The following is a 22,938-nucleotide window of genomic DNA, read 5'->3' on the forward strand; positions in this document are numbered from 1 at the left end:
TTGCGTGGCCGCATTTAACGCACGCATCTCCACACGACATGACATGTCTGTGCTTGTATACTCGCGCTCCGTTGCATGTCCGCTGCAGCAACTCCCTCAAATGGAGACTTCTACCTTTATTCATTTTGACAGCAATGTGTATTTGCCAAAGGACAGAGAACAGAACACAAGTGGTTTTAAATAATTGAATAGCAGGTTTCGTAAAAAAGATCAATGAATATTATGAACACTGTTCATCATCATCATCATTTTCATTTATCCAGCTGTAGCTCGGTAGGGGCAAATATGGTTCCTCTCCACTTTCTTCGATCCTCCAACACTGTGTCCCAGTCCAGGTTTCTTCCTGTAATACTGTGTTGGATTGTGTCTGTCCATCTCAATCGTGGTCGTCCACGGCCTCTCCTTCCTTGCATTTGCATCAGCTTTATTTTTTGGCATTCTTTCATCACTCATTCGCTTTATGTGCCCAAACCATCTTAATTTGCTCTTCTCCATTCTATCATTCATTTTTTCCACTCCAATTTCTTCCTGGATTTTCTCATTCCTTATTTTGTCTCTTCATACTCCTCAAGAACTTCATTTCGGCTGCCTGTATTAGACTCTCATCCTTTTTTTGTCATTGTCCAAGTTTCTGCTCCGTAAGTTATGGGTACGTAATACATCTGGTACATAGTTTCCTTTACTTCCATTGTCACATTTTTGTCCCATAACATGTTTCTTACACTATGATAGAAACAGCTTCCAGCTCGAGTCCTCTGACTAATTTCAGCATCCAGTCGAGCATTCTCCAGTAATTCACTCCCCAGGTATTTAAACATCTCCACTAACTTCCAGGGGCTTGTCTGCAAGTCTAATCTGACCTTTTCCTTCTTTCTTCCCTCTATAGTCATAACAAGAATTTTACTCTTTTCTACACTTATTTTCAATCCACATTCTTCGATCTTCTCATTTACCACATCCAACTATTCTTGAACATTCATGTCCTCTTCTCCCCAAATCACAATATCATCTGCAAATAACATGTTAAATTTCTCCTCCTCCATATGCTGTTTTTGCTGTTCTCATGACTTAATTCATTACTATTGTAAGCAGGATTGGCGACAGAACACTTCCCTGTCTCAGCCCACTAGTGATTTTGCACAAACTTGTCCTGCCAACTTGTGTTTGCACGCAACTACAACATTCCTTGTACATTGCCATGATCATTTTTATTACTCCCTGTCCAATTCCTTTTTGCACCAGACTGTACAAACTTTAATCCTGGGGACACTGTCATATGCCTTTTCAATGTCAATGAATGTCATCACCGTATCATTCCCGTCCTCCCATTGCTTTTTTATTAGTTGTCTCGTAATGGAAATGGGCTCTATTGTTGACCTTCCAGTTCTGAAACCAAACTGATTTTCCACCCTCAACCTTATCCTACTTTCCAGTATGCTCTCCATTATCTTAGCAACATGGGATATCAGAGTAATTCCCCTGTAGTTCTTCAATACATTCTTATCACCTTTCTTGAAAACTGGAATGATTATTCCTTTTTGCAAATCCTCAGGGGCTTCCTTATTCTCCCCGACATTCCTGAGAACTCGATATGTCCACTGCAGGCCTACAGGTCCAGCTGCCTTTATCATCTCCACTGAAACTTCATCTATTCCAGCAGTTTTCCCATTCATCATCTTTCTTACTGCCATTTCAATTTCATTCATTGTAATTTCTCTATCCATTTCTTCATCAACTAATTGCCTTTCCTGGTCGTCCATTGAATGACTCATTAGTTCTCATGTTCAGCAACTTGAGAAAATACTTTCTCCATCTATTTCTTATTTCTTCTGTATTTGTTAATATTATGCTGCCTTCATCCTTCACAAGTCTGGTGTTTACTTAATCTCTCTTTTTGTTTAAGATACCATACAGTCATTTCTTGCTGTCCTTTGGTGGACAGAGTACAAATCGTCTAAACAACTGTGAAAGGGTCAGCAGGCATTTTGAAGTGTAGTGTGACTATCCATGTGGATTTTTATGTGATATTTATAGGTGGATCTGTGAACACCTTTATTATTTTTGAAAATTATTGGTGAATCATAAAATCACGGCTACTAAAAGGACCTGTGGTGTGCTGACAGTTTGTTTTGTTTGTTTAGAAAGTCTACTTCAAGAAATCATGATTGTTAGGGTCATGTATCGTTACTATCTGTACTGTGTGAGAACATTTTTATGGTTGAGCCACGAGCGTGGCTCGACTTTCGGGGGAGGAAGATGTCACAGGTGAACAATGTAGTGGAAGTGGAAAATGTTTATTGAAGACTTTATTTGTAAAGTGTGGTACAGGTGAACAACGTAGTGGAAGTGGAAAATGTTTATTGAAGACTTTATTTGTAAAGTGTGGTACAGGTGAACAACGTAGTGGAAGTGGAAAATGTTTATTGAAGACTTTATTTGTAAAGTGTGGTAGTACGTTTTATTTGTAATGACCTAACCTGTACTGTGTAATATTTGTAACATATGTATTTGTAAATAGTAGATTTCAGTTCTGTACTTACTGGAAGTATCTAGAAAATTGTTACATGAATTTTTGAACAGGGTGTGTTGCCTTTTGTTGGTAGTGTGTTCTAGAAGGCATTTTCTAACTATTCTGGAAATGGAAGATTCGCGAACGTGCGTATTCTAGACACTTATTTAAAGTTTGCGACTGTAGTAGGAATTGTGATCGGTGAACCTAGGTGGGGATAGGCAGACTCGTGCATTCCGATTGGCTACTCCTAGGCCAGGGTTTACCTTTATATAGAGTGAGAGGTAGCATTTCGTTGTCTTGTCTTGGTCTGTCTGAAGTTTTACGTCGTGTGCGACGCCTCCCTACCGGGATGGGCCACCTCCGGGTAGGCACTCTTGAATTCCGTTCCTGCTAAAATTTCCGTAATGTTCGGTTGTTATTTCGTATGGGAGCCTGCCCTAACCTAACCTAGATTCGCCAAATTAATTATTTATGACGCCTTAGCTTTTCAGCTGTGCTTGCCTGTTTGTTTTCGAGGCATTCCCTTTTCTTGTTTGACTAAATATGCAGATGTAGTTTAATATATTTACCTTGCGGTTTGCCTCTAGTAGTTTGGCATCACTTGATGTACGCTAGTGTTTTGGAGAGTACGTTTACTTCACAACTGGATTTGTAACTTTCGAACTTGTACGAAGGTATTATCAAAGAACCTCTAAGTTATGTGTATCACAGAGCTTATAGTTCGTAAGCGCAAGTTGGCACATTTTGTTCGGAATGTATTTGTAAAATCCTTTGGTAAATAATATTGATCATACAGTAAGTTCTTGCTGCCCTGCATATCATCTCTCAATTTCTGTGTGAATAAGGCCCAGCTTTTCCTCTTTTCTTCCTACACTACTTTCTTGGTCAAATTCTTTGCCTCCACATATTTTCTTCTACTTAGATGCTTTCCATGCCACTTTCTTTTCCTTCACTAATCTTTACCCCACTTTCCTGATGTTCTACCATATACTGTACCTTTGTGGCACATCCAAGCATTGCTTCCATAAATCTTTTAGATTCGTCTTCAACATTCCCAATCTCCGTTCTGGCTACCAGAGGGTATTATTTCTCTTTGAAAATCTTCTTGTAAGCTTTTCTCCAACTTCCATACTTTAATTCTTTTCCTCTTCTTAATGGGTTTTTTTTCAATCTTTCCCACTTTCAATTTTTCTATCACAACTCTATGATCTCTACCAAAGGCTTCTTCAGGCATGGCTGTAACATCTGAAAGGTTCATGTGGTGTTCCTTCTCAATGATTATATAATCGATTGTCTTTGTTCGTCTGTTTCCCCAACCATACCTTTTAATCTTCAGACTGTTGTTCTTCCTAAACCAGGTGTTTCCCAAAATTATTTGGTTCCTCATGCAAAAATCCACCAACAACTCGCCTTCTGGATTTACATTTCCACATCCAAAGGGTCCTACAACATCTTGCATTTAGATCTCACATGAATAGCACTTCCTTATCTTCTATCTGTCTCTCCACTTCCTCTAAGAAGTCCTCTAGATGTTCATCTATGCAACCCTTTTGTGGGGCATACAAATGAAATAGATCTTTCATGCCATTTTCAAACTGGAGTCTCATCACCATCAACCTATCGCTGACGCATTTTGTATATTCCACATATTCTTGGATTTCTTTTCTAAGTATGATGGCCACTCCATTTTTTGCCTCAGGTCCTCCACTGTAATACAGCCTGTATCCTTCTTTCAGAGGAATCTCTCCCGTACCCCTCTTCTTGGTCTCGCACAGTCCAAGTATGGCAATATCTTTTTCTTTCATGAAGTCGACCAGTTCTCCTGTCTTTCCCGTCAGTGTCAGGACATTTACTGTCACAATCTTGATGTAGTTTGGTGCTGGTTACCCACTTCTCACAGTTCCCCCAGCACCCGAAGAGCTGCGCATCGCTTTTAGCAGGGGATGCCAACCTTTTCCGAGGCACCATATCTGCTTTATCCATATAGGCTATTTTTACGATGGGCTTGCCAAACCCGAAGGCATTTTATACCTACTGCCAGGTTTAAAATTAGGCCGCCCCTAACATGGAGACAGGCGCCTTTCGTAGCCGCTCCTCTGGAGTACAGACGCTACGGGTTTGCCCCTTCTGCCATCTCCAGCATACCAAAGTCCACCTTCTCCATCGTTGAGGTCTTCATTCGTAACCCTGAGCTGGGACCCATACCAGATGTTACACACCAGATCAGTGTGCTCTGGGACTCACATAGGCAGTGGCCCCATTCCCTGGGTAGGGCTGCCTCGGAGCGGGGTTCCTACCTGCTACCTGTTAATGTTTTAAAAAATGTTATCTGAAGGAAATTAAGTATTGTGCTTTCCATACAAATGGTTCCGCATTATTACCACCGAGAATTTCAAACTGTAGTGAGAATTTTATCCTGCATATTTATGTCCAGCCTAAGTTTACTGCCATCCAACAACATTTCTGGGAATGGTCCAATAGGCTTGAGCGGAGCTTTTAAAAGTAGATAAAGTTGGAATTCAAGAGGACAAACTGGAGGAGGAGTTTGACACAAGTTCATTGAAAATATTTAAGAAAAAGGTAAGTAAACAATACGAGGTAAACCGTTGATAAGGAGTCTGCCAGCGGGGTGACGGTCCTTAATGTACATCACTGATTGTCTAGCACCCAGACATTACAGATATTGTAGGCTCTATGCAAGAAGGTATATAGAGTGTCTTCAAAACTTGTCATAGTGTCAATGATTTCTCTGGTTGATGGCAATTATGTCAATATGACTGCTAGATCAACGTTCCGCTAAATGGTGGACTTCCTCATGAACCTCGAGGATTTTCTCTTCAAGACAGAGTTATGTGAAGTAACTTGAGAGCAGCTCCTGAGCACATGTGGTAGGATTTCATACTCGCTGCAGTGGCCTGTAATCATAGTGAACTACACACTGGGATCACCGTTGCTGTCATTATGAGGATGTCAGTATGCTACGAGAACTCGCTCTGCCTTTGTGTCAACAGTTACTCCAAGTATACAATTCCTTTAATCCCAGATTCTCTCCGATCTTCTTAACACTCTTGGATCTGTTGTCAATACTTATCCGCAGCTCTCATAAGCAATAACTGCTGACAGCATTCATTATAAGTAATCTGTTGAAGATGCTTCAAAGATGTATTTTGTAGTATTTTCATCTTTTTATGTGCATTATTCATATTCTCATCAATTTCCACAAATACATTGTGTAAAAATAGAGTATAACATTCTGCTTCAGTCCATCAGGCATGTGAATATGTATAATTATTGTGTAAATGGAAAAATCAAGAGCTACGAGTACAAACATTCAAAGACATTTTGTAATTTTCTACTTATAAATTATGCATTTCTCTTCTATTTCAGGAGACAAAAATGAATAAAAGTTATTTTGTGTGTTATCTTTTACTGTCATTTACTTTACTCTATGTGATTTGTCAATGTTGTAAGATGTCTAGCCAACATAGACTGAGCCGAGAGACAGCTGTTTTCACCTAGCAACCAGCTGTCGCCTGATGAACTGGACAGGTGGGAATCTTTACAATTACCTAGGTGTCTGTCTGGTTGCAACGCCACGCCAGCTAACATGTTAAGGGGGCAATCGTACTGAGATTTACAAATTGAGACACATAATGGTACTATTTTTCTATATGCATGGTCAGTTTTAAAGGTCCTGCAGATACATTTAAGACACACCCACTCCAGGTTTATTTTTTTCTAAAATAAAAAATGTTCAGATTGTATTCCTTTGATTGGGTAAACTTACTTTCCATCTCCTGGTACTTGGACATATCTTCCGTTTGCAGCAAAAGATCATCCTTTAGCTGCCTTTCCTGAAGAAGTTCGCTTTCCTGGAAAATGCAGAAAAGGTTGCAGTCACTTAATATATTACAATAAGTAGAGGTATGAAAATATTGCAACATAGAAAACACTATTTCTGAACCTCTTTTGCACTTCTGTTCACGTCTCGTAACTGCTCTCTTTTAAGGCCAGTTCCTTTATGGTGACGACCGGATATTATGGGAAGTAACTGTATTTGCCATGACATAAGAGTGATTTTAAAGAATGCATAGAATATAGAATATGTCCATAGTTTCAGAATTTATAACTGGAAGACATGAGGAGCAGCCAGCAAAGCAATAAGAATAATCATAGTGGAAAATTCAGTAACCCAACCAAATTTTAAAACTCAAAGCTAATGAAAATCTTTAAAAATCAAAATAAGAAACTATTATCTAATAGTCACAAAAGCAGGTGAAAGGAATATGATCATAATAAAATGAATAAAAAATAATTCATACCAAAATCCCAGCACTAAGAGTACTCCCCAAAATAGATGTGTCCTTTCAAGACCAATAAAATTTTTAAAATGCTGAAAGAATCAACAAAAACAAACCAGTAAAAGAAACGATACCAACCAAAAACAACAGGTCAATTAAAACCACATTAGAATTAATGAAAGAACTAAATATAGTGAAAATAATAGGAAGCACAAGAATGATTATTATAGTTTTACATCACCAATATATCAATTAGGGAACTGATCAAATATGTTGTAGCGGGAACACCCGTACATTAATGTATTTCTTAAGAATTTACATTCTGCATAATTTCAAAGTGTCACAGAGCGAACAGCTAAGTGAGGTTACCTCTCGTACGACGTCTGATAGGGAGGGGATACATAACCTGCTGTGATCTTTGCAGTGAGCTGCCAAGGACATTCTCGATGTTTCAACGATGGAAAGTTTTACCAACTTCTGTAATAATCAAGTTATCGACATAAGAGTAACACCATTGTTGTCAACCAGTTTTCAAATGTCTGCACATGTTAATTTAACTGAGATCCATCCAGGGATAGCAAGAGATATTCTCAGTCATAGGATGATGCAATCACCGGGAAATCGGCTACGAAGGGTGAAACGTTGGGACTAACAGAGAGCCAGCGACGATGGACTTGTGTTTTTCGTGAATAAATTCTACTTCGCAACTCATACATTTCACGAGTAAGAGTCTTCAACGGACTTGTATTTTCATGAGTGAACTTGACTTTGAACTTTTACTTTTTCTGTAGAGTCGAACTGGTACTCGCATCCAGTTCCAACGTTTTTCTCAAGATATAATGATTTCCAATTCTGATGAACTTTGACTTTGATCAGTGAACGAGTGATAGATTTAAATTTCCAAATGGAGTGGTTTTGAATTCTTGAGTACAGGTGAATAACATTCAGAAATAAACTTGAACATTTCTAATGAAGTCATTTTACATTCTTTTGTGAAGTGAATAGCATTTCCATGAATGAGTGCAGTAGAACCTAATGCTGATGTCAAGTTGTAGAGTATTTTAGTGTTAATCATGTCATTGGACGCTCAAAAACCATGGCCGATGATTTATTATTTCAGTGCAAGTAGACTGTATGAATCTCAACTCAAAAGTATTTTCTTTCTCTAATTTTTGTGGAAAGCTATCACAGATTAGAGAAGCTTTGAACTTAGTACAGTTTCAAGTGGAAGCTCACCACTAGTTTATTTCATGTGTGAATTTGAAAATTCATTTTTCCCCACAGGACAAATGTGCAGGTTCTAGTAACCATAAAACCTACCCAGTGACCATAAATCGTGACTTATCACACAACTGATTCTGGTGTTTGGGAGACTTAATATTGGCCATTCGCACAAAGTAAAACAGCGTGTCATTACCCCGACTGACGTGGGAATATGGTACCGTGGTGATGGCAGCCGATGAGGAAACGTGGCTATGGAGAGACTCCATCCAGATCTATACGCACTTGCAAGCTGAGATGCATTAAACTGTTAGTGAATACGAAGCATGTTTTTTAAGTAAGGTCCATTTTGTTGTAGACATTAGTAGTTCGCATGCATATCGCAACGAGCGCATGCATCGAGAACAACCGTGTTCAGTTTCAGCTCTGTAGCTAACCTGTACGGTTCTGTTCTGTGCTGTGCTTTCAAAATGTTTAAGACTATCAACTCGCCCGCCGCGTGTGAGGTTCGGTCAGCGATACGTTTTTTGTCAGCAAGGAACCTGTCTGCTGCAGAAATTCATCGACAGATTTGCGAAGTGTACGGTGATACTGTTATGAATGAAAGCAAAGTGCGCAAGTGGGTACGACAATTCAAAGATGGCCATGAGGACCGCTCCGGTCGCCCTTTGATTACAGACGATTCGGTGGCTTCAGCTGAAACGAAGATTCGTGAGAACAGGTGCTTCACAATAACAGGTCTCTCAAACAAATTTCCTGACGTGTCGAGATCAGTGCTTTAAAACATTGTTTCTGAACACCTAAAGTTTAGGAAACGGTGCTCCCGTTGGGTCCCAAAACTCCTAACAGAGACCACAAAAACCAAAGATTTGAGTGTGCGATGAAGTTCTTGACTCGTCATGACGAAGAAGGTGACTGCTTCTTGAGTCAGATCATAACTGGAATCGAAACATGGGTTTCGCATATCACGCCCGAATCGGAGCAACACCCACTTGCCTGTAAAGGTGAAGGCCAAACAGACTCTGTCCCAGCGCAAAATCAATGGTGTCGGTGTTTTGTTGGTCGACTTCATGCAACAAGGAACCACTATCAATGCAGAAGCATACTGCCAAACCCTGAGAAAGCTACGCAGAGCGATTCAAAACAAAAGACGCGGCATGCTGACAAAGGGAATTGTCCTTCTCCAGGACAATGCAAGACCTCACACGGCAGGTCAGACCCGCAATTTATTGGACAGTTTTGGCTGGGAAGTTTTAGACCACCCACCCTACAGTCCTGATCTTGCGCTGAGCGATTACCATCTGTTCCTCCACCTCAAACATCACCTGAGTGGCAACCATTACAATGACGACGACGTGAAAACGGCAGTGAACTCATGGTGATCAGAGCAGGCGGCAAGTTTCTATGAAGAGGGTATTTTAAAACTGGTTATGAGGTATGATAAATGATTGAACAAACTTGGCAACTATGTCAAAAAATAGAGTGAAGTATGTACTTTCTGAAAATAAATTTACTTTTTTGAAATAACTTTTCCTTGTGTACTTATTTTCAAACAGACCTTACTTAAAAAACATGCCGATAAATTCAATTCCCAAGAAAGACTTAATTACTTTAGTTAGAACGTACACTGTTCCATGCCCCGAATGAAAATTCATAAAATAGTCTGCCATTTCCTGGTACAATATAGAAAAATGTGTAAACTACAACACACAAAATGAAAGAAATAATCAACCCCTTAAAAACAACCTTAAACCAAACCATGTTTACATTCAACAACAGAAAGGATTATCCAGTTCTGTTTTTCAGGTATATTCTGTTATACTGAACTACTTTTGAAGCAGCTCACAGTTATAAATTAACTGGAGCAACATAACAAAACTGAAGTTTCAGAACCATATGGGATCATTGTACACATGAAGCAAAAGCTACCCAGCATGTAGCTCTCGGCTCCAGCGCGGTCTTAGATGTCATTTGATTCGTCTCTGCAAGTTCTACATATAAACAGGGAAATGTCAAATACTGAAGTTGTGGTGCGATGAAAAGCGAAAAATGTATTTCTTTTGCAAAATGTTGCAATATATGGATGCCTTCGAAGTTAATGAAATCCCATTCGAGACATCAGCATTTTAAAGAGTTCAAGAATATCAATGTCTATTATCATCATCATCATCATCATCATCATCATCATCATCATCGGTTGTTCTGCCATCCGGCAGGTCCAACTGTGGCTGTGACCTCGATGTCTGTCGATCTTTTCTTCACTTCTGCATAATCTTCCTTTCTTTTTCTAATGCTGTCTAATAACTGATATCGTCTCTTTCCCCTCCCTCATTTTCCTTTGATCATCCGTTCCATTGCTACTCGTAGTAAAGTATTATGTCTTAGATTATGCCCTATCCTTTACTTTTTTTTGGATTACTGTCAGAATGCTCCTCACTTTTCCCACTCTCTTCAGAACTTCCTCATTTGATATTTTATCTTCCCAGCTTACTCCTTCAATTCTTCTCCAAATCCACATCTCAAATGCCTCTATTCTTCTCTGTTCTTCCCTCCTTAATGCCCATGTTTCAGCACCATATAGAGCTATACTCCATACGTGACACCTTGCAAATCTCTTCCCCAGATCTTTCTCTAGCGGGCCACAAAACAGTTTGAGCTTTTATGTCTGTTATAGAGTGAAGGTCTTCAGTCACAATACTACCAAGATACTTAAACTCCTTCACCTGTCTAGCATCAAAAGGCTTAAAAGAAAAGTATATTATCACATGTGATTTTTTACAAGTTTTCTATAAGACACGTTTGTGTACTGACTAACGTGGAATAATTATATACTTTTCTTTTACTATAGAGTCAATATGGAATAACCCAAATATGAGATTCTTAATTGCAATGCAAATGCTCAACAGGCTCAAAAAGTCTCAAATCAATACTTAAATCTAAAAATTCAACTTACTAAAATAGACATTGCCTTTTGAAAAATTGTTCAACTAATAATTTTACCCCATTACATTTGTCGTCCTCCTCTGCGAACCATGTGACATTGCCGCGGTGGGGAGGCTTGCGTGTCCCAATGATGCAGATAGCCGAGCCGCAGGTGCAACCATATCGGATGGGTATCTGTTGAGAGACCAGACTAACGAATGGTTCATCGAAAGGGGGGTAGCAGCCTTTCGGTAGTTGCAAGGGCGGCAGTCTAGATGATTGACTGATACGGCCTTGTAATAATACTCAACATGGCTTAGCTGTGTTGATACTGCTACTCGGCTGAAAGCAACGGGAAACTACAGCCGTAACTACCTCCCGAGGACATGCAGCTCCCTCTGTATGAATGATGTACTGATGATGGCTTCCTTCCGGGTAAAATATTCCGGAGGTAAACTAGTCCCCCATTCGGATCTCCGGGTGGGGACTACACGAGAGCGGGGCGATCATCAGGAAGAAGGATACTGACATTCTGCGAGTCGGAGCGTGGAATGTTAGAAGTTTGAACCGTTGTGGTAGGTTAGAGAATCTGAAAAGGGAGATGGATAGGCTAAAGTTAGATGTAGTTGGTGTAAGTGAAGTACGTTGGCAGGAAGAACAGGATTTTTGGTCAGGCGACTACCGAATTATCAACACGAAATCAAACAGGGGAAATGCAGGAGTTGGTTTAATAATGAATAAGAAAATAGGGCAGCGGATAAACTACTACGACCAGCATAGCGAAAGAATTATTGTTGTCAAGATAGACACCAAACCAATGCCCACCACAATAATGCAGGTCTATATGCCTATTAGTTCAGTGGATGATGAAGAAATCGAAAGAATATATGAGGAGATAGACGGTTTAATTCAATATGTAAAAGGTGACGAGAATCTAATTGTGATGGGAGACTGGAATGCAGTGGTAGGCCAAGGAAGAGAAGGTAGTACAGTAGAAGAATTCGGATTGGGACAAAGGAACGAAAGAGGAAGTCCGCTGGTTGAATTCTGCACTGATCATAATTTAGTCCTTGCCAATACTTGGTTCAAACACCACAAACGACGACTGTATACGTGTACGAGACCTGGAGACACTGGAAGGTATCAAATAGACTTCATTATGATTAGGCAGAGATTCAGAAACCAGGTGTTGGATTGCAAAACTTTCCCAGGAGCAGACGTGGACACTGACCACAACTTGTTGGTCATGAAATGCCATCTGAAGTTGAAGAAATTGAAGAAAGGAAAGAATGCAGAAAGATGGGATCTAGACAAGTTGAAAGAAAAGAGTGTGAGAGATTGTTTCAAGGAACATGTTGCACAAGGACTAAATGAAAAGGCTGAAGGAAACACAATAGAGGAAGAGTGGAGAGTCATGAAAAATGAAGTCAGTAGGGCAGCTGAAGAAATGTTAGGAAGGAAGAAAAGATCAACTAAGAATCAGTGAATAACTCAGGAGATACTAGACCTGATTGATGAACGACGAAAATACAAGAATGCTAGAAATGAAGAGGGCAGAAAAGAATACAGGCGATTAAAGAATCAATTGGATAGAAAGTGCAAGGTAGCTAAAGAAGAATGGCTGAAGGAGAAGTGCAAGGATGTCGAAGACTGTATGGTCTTGGGAAAGGTAGATGCTGCATACAGGAAAATCAAGGAAACCTTTGGAGAAAGGAAATCTAGGTGTATGAATATTAAGAGCTCAGATGGAAAGCCACTTCTAGGGAAAGAAGACAAAGCAAAAAGATGGCAGGAGCATATCCAACAGTTGTATCAAGGTAACGATGTAGATAATTTGGTTCTGGAACATGAAGAGGCTGTTGATGCTGATGAAATGGGAGACCCAATTTTGAGGCCAGAGTTTGACAGAGCTGTGAGTGACCTAAATAGGAACAAGGCACCTGGAACTGATGATATTCCCACTGAACTACTGACTGCCTTAGGAGAAACCAGCATGGTAAGGTTATTTCATTTAGTGTGCAGGATGTATGAGACAGGAGAAGTCCCATCCGATTTTCGGCAGAATGTTGTTATACCTATTCCCAAGATAGCCGGTGCTGACAGGTGTGAAAACTACCGCACCATTAGTTTAGTATCTCATGCCTGCAAAATTTTAACACGTATTGTTTACAGAAGAATGGAAAAACAAGTTGAAGCTGAGTTGGGAGAAGATCAGTTTGGCTTCAGAAGAAATGTAGGAACACGTGAAGCAATCCTGACTTTACGTCTGATCTTAGATGATCGAATCAAGAAGGACAAGCCCACGTACATGGCATTCGTAGATCTAGAAAAGGCATTCGATAATGTTGATTGGAACAAGCTATTTAAGATTCTGAAGGTGATTGGGATCAGATACCGAGAACGAAGAATTATCTACAACCTGTATAAAAATCAGTCTGCAGTGATAAGAATCGAGGGCTTTGAAAAAGAAGCAGCAATCCAGAAAGGAGTGAGGCAACGCTGCAGTTTGTCCCCTCTCCTTTTCAATGTTTACATAGAACAGGCAGTAAAGGAAATCAAAGAGAAATTTGGAAAGGGAATCACAGTCCAAGGAGAGGAAATCAAAACCTTGAGATTTGCCGATGATATTGTTATTCTATCTGAGACTGCAGAAGATCTCGAGAAGTTGCTGAATGGTATGGATGAAGTCTTGGGTAAGGAGTACAAGATGAAAATAAATAAGTCCAAAACAAAAGTAATGGAGTGCAGTCGAACGAAGGCAGGTGATGTAGGAAATATTAGATTAGGAAACGAAGTCTTAAAGGAAGTAGATGAATATTGTTACTTGGGTAGTAAAGTAACTAACGATGGCAGAAGTAAGGAGGACATAAAATGCAGACTAGTACAAGCAAGGAAGAGCTTTCTTAAGAAAAGAAATTTGCTCACTTCAAACACTGATATCGGAATTAGAAAGATGTTTTTGAAGACTTTCGTGTGGAGCGTGGCATTGTATGGAAGTGAAACATGGACGATAACTAGCTCAGAAAGAAGGAGAATAGAAGCTTTTGAAATGTGGTGTTACAGAAGAATGCTGAAGGTGAGATGGGTAGATCGAATCACGAATGAAGAGAGAATTGGTGAGAGGAGATCGATTTGGCTAAATTTGACGAGAAGAAGAGATAGAATGATAGGACACATCTTAAGACATCCAGGACTTGTTCAGTTGGTTTTTGAAGGAAGTGTAGGTGGTAAGAACTGTAGGGGTAGACCAAGGTATGAATATGACAAACAGATTAGAGCAGATGTAGGATGCAATAGTTATGTAGAAATGAGAAGGTTAGCACAGGATAGGGTGGCATGGAGGGCTGCATCAAACCAGTCTATGGACTGATGACTCAAACAACAACAACATTTGTCGTCACTGTGACACTCCATGGCAAATGGAGCCAAGTTCTCTGCAAAAAGTAAAGAATTGTCACCTCGTTTTCTTGACATGGTATGTCTATTGTTTACTAACACGGCAAGATGGTGACGTAAAACTGTGCGAGACAAAGCAACGGTCTGGTGTGTAGTCACATTTCCAACAGCCAGAGTGAAACGTTCCCTTGTCTTTGGGGTCATATATCAGTGCAAGGTTGTTTACTTCAGCTCATTCCGAGACCTTAGTTCCATTTTCGTCTTGCTTATAGCCCCAAGATGTATGGTGGCTGTTGAAATAACCAAGGATGATGATATTTTGAGAAGGCTGATGTTATTTTGAGAGGGTATTATGTGAATGGGATCAGGCCACGTTTCATTGGGTGGCTTGTAAATATTCGTTATCATGATGTCTTCTATTTGTACAGAGGTGGAGAAATAGGTTGGATGGTTGCTTACTGGTAAGGTACTGTAGTTGCAAATGTTATTTCTAATGTAAGTTGCAATTCCATATTTAGCATGGTCATGAGCTGCCATCATTTTAAATCTTTCCCCTTGTCAATAATTGTTCAGTGTTCTCTGTGCGAGTTTCCTGTAGTATGACAATGTCAACTGAGTGCTTCTGTAAAGTGCTTGATAAATACTCACTCTTGGCTCTACTAATGCCTTCGATGTTAAAATGGCAGATGTTGATCTGTGGGCCGATCTTCCCGCACAGCCAGCATAGACCAATAATCTACCAAATAGGAATTCAGATCCCAGGTACACACTCTACACCCAGAACTCGCTGGAACTTTCAGAAAGCAGACTGGGTTGCTTATGCCAAGTCTACTGATACCAATATCAGATGGATTAAACCTGTCCCAGAGAACTACATGAGGTTTGTTGGCTTAATAAAATCAGTAGCAAAAACATGTATTCCTAGAAGATTCCGTAAAGACTATATACTGGGATGGAGTGAAGAGTCCAGCTGACTGAGTAAGGAATTTGAAGAAAACAGCAGTCATGAGAAAGCATCAGATTTACTACAATCACTTGATCTTGCTAGAAAAGAGAAGTGGGTAAAGACTGTAAAAGACATGAATTTCACGCATTCTAGCAGAAAAGCATGGTCACTTATTCGGAAATTAGATTCCACATCCATACCACCAAAGCATCATTCCCCAATCAAGGTAGAAGCAATAGCAAATCACCTCGTTTCTACCTCTAAAACAACAAGGAATAAACTGACCACGAAAGGTGTTAAAACTGAGCTTAAGCAGGCAAAACGAGAAAAACAACCGCACGCGACCTATTCACAACCTTTCACGTCACAAGGGGTCGACGAGGGATTAAAATTACTCCGAAATGGCAAAGCTGCAGGACTAGGTGGAATCCACCCAGAACTACTAAACAGCTACAAGAAGATGGCTTGCTGCATTCTTCAGCTCCATACTTCAGTCAGGAAGACTTCTCCCAATCTTCAAGAAGTCAAAAATTATTGCCCTTCTGAAACCACAAAGCTATCGACCTATAGCTCTACTCTGCGTCGCCTACAAGTTATTAGAAAGACTGATACTGAACCAAACAGCACCAGCCATCGAAGCATTCCTTCCAGTTGACAAGCAGGATTTCGACCCGGCCGTCTGGAGGGAAGGTCTTATGCTTACACTGATTAAAGCTGTTCCTTGCTTAAAAATGACTACACTGATTGACAGAATGTTAAGCAGCTGACTATTTCAAGTTCACTCAGAACACAACAGAAGCAAATTCCACAAAGTCAACAATGGTCTGCCTCAAGGGTCGGTTCTATCTCCTACTCTCTTCAACTTATACATCCACGACCTGCCTGCAACAGTGTCCCGAAAGTTCATATACGCGGACGATATTTGCCTTACAATTCAATGACTCAACTTCGCAGAAGCTGAAATAGTTCTTAACTGAGACCTTGAACTGTTGGATGACTACTTTCAAAGATGGTATCTTCATCCCAACCCACAGAAAACAGTGACATCTACATTCCATCTGAACAATGCAGAAGCAAACTACCATCCAAGGGTATTCTTCAAGGCTCATGAACTACAATATTGTCCTAATCCCAATTACTTAGGAGTAACATTGGATAGGTCTCTTACATACAAAAATCACCTGCAGAAAACCGCCAACAAACTAAAAAGTTGTAATAACATTCTCCAACGACTGGCTGGAACTTCTTCGGGAGCGGATGGAAACACATTACAGACAACATCTCTGGCCTTGGTCTATTCTGCAGCAGAATACTGCTCTGGTGTCTGGCATAAGAATGCTCGCACACGGCTAGTAGATTCACAACTTCATCAAACCATGCGGATCATAACTGGTGCACTTCGTGCTACACCGATCCAATGGTTACCGGTTCTTAGCAATATATTACCTTCACATATCAGGAGACAGAAGGCCCTTTTCCAGCTATGGACCAGAATGCTGAAGAATGAACATCTACCTGTTCATGAGGATATCAGACAGAAATGCACACGCCTTAAGTTTCGCCAGTCTGCTTGGAAGAGTGCCGTGAAGACAACATCCAGCGACTTCAACCCCACCATTCAATTCAAGCCCATGAACAAAAATCTAGGCATTTGTATCAATAAATTGCACTTTTTGAAACATCGCGATATTTCATCGCTGCCGGGACAAAACCTCCTATGTGAAATAATTTTAGCTTAGAACTTTGGCTGGTAACGTTCTGTCATCTAAGGTGCAATATCGTGTGCATATTGTCAAGGCATTTTCGCTCTTCACAATGTATGTGCTGCGGGTCAGTATATCTCCAAAAATATTATCACATAGGAGGTTTTGTCCCGGCAACGACGATTTGTTAGTTTGTATTTTCTCTTTTGACAACTATTACAGGACTAGTTATTCAACTGACCATTGTCATTTTATCCCTCTCAAACAGATCTAATAAAATAGCAAAATATAGCTAATGAATGAAATTTCTTCCAATAATTAATGCTATAAAATGCTAATTCAATAGAATTTTAGCAATAAACAGAAAAAAGTGAATGCTTTAATTTCGCACCTCTGCAATGAGACACAAGGAAAACAAAGCAATGGAAAGGAAGAGAAAGACACGAATGTGATGAGAGGAGATGAAGACAAGCTTCCCCTAGCTGCAGTGTAAGCCTCACTCCAAGTGCACTCAGGCTGTCTCATCCTAGTGGACCTCAGGAACTTCGTGGTGCAGGTCTCGATGAAATACGAAGGCAGTTCAATATATAACACAACACATTTTTTTCTAAAAGCAGGTTGGTTTTTTTGAGGATTCAAATACACAATTCTTTTGCTACAATACCCTATTTTTGAACATAATATCCGTTCAATGCTACAGCCTTACACCACCATAATGTGAGGGCCTGTATGCCTGCATGGTACCACTCGACTGGTCGATGTCGGAGCCAATGTCGTGCTGCATCGATAACTTCCTCATCATCCATGTAATGCTTCCCATGGAGTGCATCCTTCATTGGGCCAAACAGATGGAAGTCAGAAGGCGCGAGATGCGCGCTGTAGGGTGATGAGGAAGAACAGTCCAGATCAGACGGGTTTGCTAGACCTTGTTGTGGTGACGAAACACGCCTCTGTTGTCTCTGGGGACTGCCACACCGTGGTCACCGTCATCATCATCATCATCATCATGATCTCAGTTTTACTGATCTTGGACTCCTGAAACTTGGCCTTCCATGTGTGGTCGAGTCTTGCGTTTCTCACCAAATCATGAAGTCATCAGGAATGGCAACTGCATTGAGGTTTTCTGAATGCTCTTCCTTATATAATCCATAACTGTGGACACAGTGCACTGTTCTCTCTGGTACAATCCTTGTACAGTACAGTAGAATCTCAACGCATCATTCCTGGAACTGTCATTTTCCCGTATTCATTGTTCAATTTATTCAGCCCCAAAAATGTTCCATATAAAGTAATGATAAATTTTCCCGCATCTATCTTTCTTCGAACGCTCGTTTTATCACATCGATCGTCAAAAGGTGTATTTTTCCTTGGCCACAATTTGCGTCGTATATTTTTTATATACGTACTTAACTTCCCGCAACCGAGACAAATATTGGACCTTCAAGACATTCTCCACTCTACTTTGGCGTTCGAGACCGCAGCGCATGACCTTGAATGTGCCGCGCTGATCACCGGGAACTGGCGGTTTGCTTCTACAAATCTATTCGTCTGCGACTTCAAGTTTATTTATAATCTTCATATATTATTTGATAGTGTTGTGACTTTGTGCCTGACAGAGTGTGAAACTGACCCATTTCTCCAATATTCATAAACATTTTGTGATTTCGCCTACTTGTTTTTACGGCTGACGATGACCTGGACTAGGGTCGAAACTGGTCCCATTTAAATAAGAATGTAATTACTACATTTCTATCTTTTATGTATTGAATTGGTTGAACTTCAATTATTTAATTTTTAATGTTAATAATTTCAATACGGAACAATGAAATTTTTATCTTTAAATACATACTTTAATGTGTCACTGCCCCAGCTTTATTATGCTGTTGCTCTTTTGTTTTGATGATGTATTTGACACATGGTGAGAATGGACGTATAAAGACTTTTAATGTACATATTTCAATGTGTAACTACACCAGTTTTAATTAATATGTCCTTGCTCCTTTGTTTGTGATTTGTTTATGGCTGATGATGACATTTAAATGTTAAAACCGGTCCCATGTTAAATAACTGTTGTAAATAACATGTAATTAGTATTGAATAGGTTGAACCTTATAAATAACTCATCTCTGTGACCTCTGACATTCAAACATTCTATGCGCCATCTCACGGGTTAAGAATTCTGTTATTAATGTGCTCTTTTACAGGGACATTATAGTGTTTTAAGTATTATATTTGTGCTGAGTCAACTGTCAAAAAATATGGCTTCCTTGTTAAAAAAAAAAAAAAAAACCATTTACCCCAAACTCAAAAATTTGTCAATCCAAAGATGCCTCAGTCCAAATTAGTGTGAGTCCACTGCATTATCTTAGTATCAACGAAGCCTTGAATCGTGTACTCCAAGTGAATCCCTACAAGATGCAGTACCTACCCTCGTCGCCAATGTCGTCTCCAGCTCGTTGATTCTCTCCTTCAGCTCTTCCACTTTCCTGTTATGCTCTGCCACCATCCGCCTTACCTCCATCCGGAGGCGACTGAGTTCCGTCTGGAGATGTTCAATCAAGTTGTCCCTGAAAGAAATACCAGTCTGTATATAACGAGCATGATGCTGCAGCAAAGGTACGCTACTGATACTGTCAGCCATCAGCAACTTCTAGCCACTACATCCACGGGCAGTTCAGCCGATAGAAAATACAGAAAAAGGGTCTACCCCAAGGAAGCGTACTGGGCCCAATACTTTTCAACATATACAGAGGGTCTCATATAAACTAAGACCGGCAAAGCAACGTTATTACTCTACAATACGTAAGGTGCAGTATGTAAGGCACGCGTACAGTTCTTGACCTTGCAAGCAGCCTGAACGAGTTCGATCTGACAAGCATAAGTCACCAATCTGAATCTCAGCTGTTAACATAGCGAGACAGTTATCACTTCAACACCATATTTTCATACCTAAAAGTTCTGGTTTCATCTTAATGGTTGTGTGAACTCTCGCTACTGGTGTTTATGAAGTCCCTCATTATGATAGGAAGAATAGTGTTTAGTCTGCTATTGGTGCAAGACGAATAATTGGGTCTATTTTTTTCAAGATGACAGTAAATGCAAGAGAAGTACCAATATGACATTTTGCCGCAGTTCTTTAATCAGTTAACGGAAGAAGGAAAACCGCGTGGGAGGTTTCAACAACATTCAGCCCCTACGCACACAGCAGAAGATTCCCTTCTTACAATCTCGGAAGCGTTTGCAGACAGAGTGATCAGTTCTGGTCTATTTCCCCCCCTTGTTCTCCAGATTTATCAGTGTGTGGTTTTTACTTGTGTGGTAAACTGAAAGAAAAAGTGTATCAAACAAATCCTCACACATTGGAGGAAGTGAAAGAATCCATTACCGTGACAGAACTCGCTCGCATCAGCCAGAATGTGGTTACCCAATACAATGCCTGTATTTTATAAGAGACCCTGTATAGAAATGACCGGCCAATAAGTCCAAATACCGGAAATTTCTTGCATACTGATGATCTTGTTATGGGCACACTAATTTTGAACAGGGCAAAGAAATCTTACTACTGCCCTCAAAAAGTTATCAATCTGTTACAGTGTAAACCAGCTCGCACCTACTGCTGTGAAATAACAGGATTTTGCTTTGCATCTGAGAAACAAGCACATCGAAGGCTGAAAGTTGTGTGGTGAGGTATTGAGACACAGTTCTGAGACAATAAAAAAAATCTGGGAGTAAGACAGAGCTCTGACTTTCGAAGTGCACTGCATAAACTGTAAACAATGTAAACACCTGTTATGCAAACTGGCTGGATGGAAGTGGGGTATGCACACATCTTACGACATGCTCTGCTCTGGACAACAAGCTCCATCAGACTGGACGGACCTTGTCATCACATATTCAAAGACAAAGGGCTGCGAACGAGAAAGTGCTCATCCAGCACATGGTGATGTACTCCCAGCTCAGGACAGTTTTTACGAACATCTCAGGTTTCTTAAGCGGACTGGCAGCCAATGAAGGAGCAACAAGTTTGTCAAACGCCATACAGTGTATGCTGGATTTGAAACAAGGTAGGACTTCATTAACACAAGTTCCAAATTTCAAATTCATAGGCATTTTGACAGAAATAAACATCAATATTTCCAAATACTGAAGGTGACTTGATAGAATCTGACATGTTGAATAGTGTGTTGTTTCTTTTAGTTCGGTTGGGTCGCTTGAGGACCACTGTGCTGTGTTGTTGCCATCTTTTCTGTTGGCACAGTATTCCTTCATTTTCTTGCAGAATTCTATTTTACGTTCCACGCACCATTTCCTCGTCTGATTGTGATGTTAGGAAGGGTCTAGTTTTGATAGATGAATGGTAGTCGCTTGTGTTAATTATGATGCCATTACTAATATGCCAGATTCTTCTCTACCTGCTGGATCCACTTTGAAGATCTTGGAGGACAGCCTGTACAGGTGTCCGGAGAAAGCTAGCCGTTTTCTGTCAGGGTTTCTTTGTGTTGGTAGAGTTCACGGTTTAGTTTGTACCATCGCCTTCCATATGATAGGATCTGTGGTCCTAATATCCTTCCCAGGACTTCCTTTCTTGTACTTCGACAGGTCTTAGTGGGATCTTCTTGCTTAGAGATAGACACACTGTTGTGTCGAGGTCTGACTACTGTATTTGACAGTCATCGATAGGTGTTTTGAGGCGAACAGTTTTCTGCAGGTACGGTATACCTTGTCTAGTTTGATTCTCTTCTGTTCGAGAGCAAGCAATTCACTAGGGTCTTCTGAAACCAATTCTCCAAGTTACTTCACAGGTTTTGCTCTCTTGACATGCTTGGTGTCACTGACTCATTGTTCGAGGGGCGTTTTTGATGTTGGTAATGAACTCGGGTTATCCAAGTTTGCTTTCTTTTTTTCCTAGTGGCTTTATGCTGCACCGACACCGATGGGTCTTGTGGCGATGATGGGATAGGAAAGGCCTAGGAGTTGGAAGGAAGCGGCTGGGGCCTTAATTAAGGTACAGCCCCAGCGCCTGGTGAGAAAATGGGAAACGACAGAAAATCATCTTCAGGGCTGCAGACAGTGGGATTCAAACCCACTGTCTCCCAAATGGAAGCTCACAGCCGCGGGATTCTAATCGCACGGCCAACTCGCCCGGTTTACCAAGGTTGATAAGGAGACATGTTTGGAGTTGAGTAGTAGCCTCCTGCATGTCCTTTGCTAGTAAGGCCAGGTCATCAGCAAAGGCCAGGTATGCGATCCTTACGTTTTGTGTTGGGAAGCTTTCGGAGAGTTATACTTTGGAAGTTGTGTTTCGCTTGCGCCAACCTATTTATTTCCTCATTGAGACCTAGTTTTTCTTTCTTCTTTTTCTTTTTATTTTTTATTTTTACAGGTATGTAATAATATTTATATTTAACTTGTGTGGTCGACAAGTTACACGGAACATCTCGAGAACTAACTGGATCAGCCGAAAAAGTAAGAAAACAAGGGCTTCCAACAGCAATAGCTGAATGCTTATCACCGGGCCACAAAAAGAATTGATCAATGTGACCTTCGTGAGATGGGGCTATCTCAAAGCTGACAAGATGGAAGACACATGCGGGGAAGACCAAGCACATGCTTCAAAGTCTGTTGTACTGATCTCGATGTAAAGAAGATAAACTCTTTCAAGACACACGGAAGGTATTTGACGTAGCTAAGTTTTGCTCTAAATGTGTGTAACATCACTCAGTATAATTGTAACTGTATATTCTGTTCTGATTACGTGAGTGTATTTAGTTTATGGCTGCCAAATGCAAGATCTAGTGTGGTGTAAAAGCATCAAAAATATATATATAAGGGGAACTGTGCTTTGTTAGCGACTTCCTGGCAGTATTTATGACACTGTGGCATATACGGTATTTACGCGAATAATACCCGCACATTTTTTGAAAAAAATTGGGGCAC

The 22,938-nt window shown here is 40.4% G+C and overlaps 1 protein-coding gene across 4 annotated transcripts in view; it reads right to left on the bottom strand.

The window, feature by feature from the left end:
- The window catches only part of Hip1 (Huntingtin interacting protein 1), a 604,867-nt gene that overhangs the window by 188,336 nt on the left and 393,593 nt on the right, over nucleotides 1-22,938 (bottom strand). For all 4 annotated transcript variants that reach the window (XM_067154583.2, XM_067154580.2, XM_067154584.2 and 1 more), the window contains 2 exons: nucleotides 19,430-19,568; nucleotides 6,300-6,384 (listed from right to left, as the gene is read on the bottom strand). In XM_067154583.2, coding sequence (XP_067010684.2) covers nucleotides 6,300-6,384; nucleotides 19,430-19,568 — 224 coding nt within the window. The remainder of the gene's footprint in view (nucleotides 1-6,299; nucleotides 6,385-19,429; nucleotides 19,569-22,938) is intronic.

The sequence above is a fragment of the Anabrus simplex genome, chromosome 10, assembly GCF_040414725.1.
Source record: "Anabrus simplex isolate iqAnaSimp1 chromosome 10, ASM4041472v1, whole genome shotgun sequence".
Taxonomy (NCBI): Eukaryota; Metazoa; Arthropoda; class Insecta; order Orthoptera; family Tettigoniidae; genus Anabrus; species Anabrus simplex.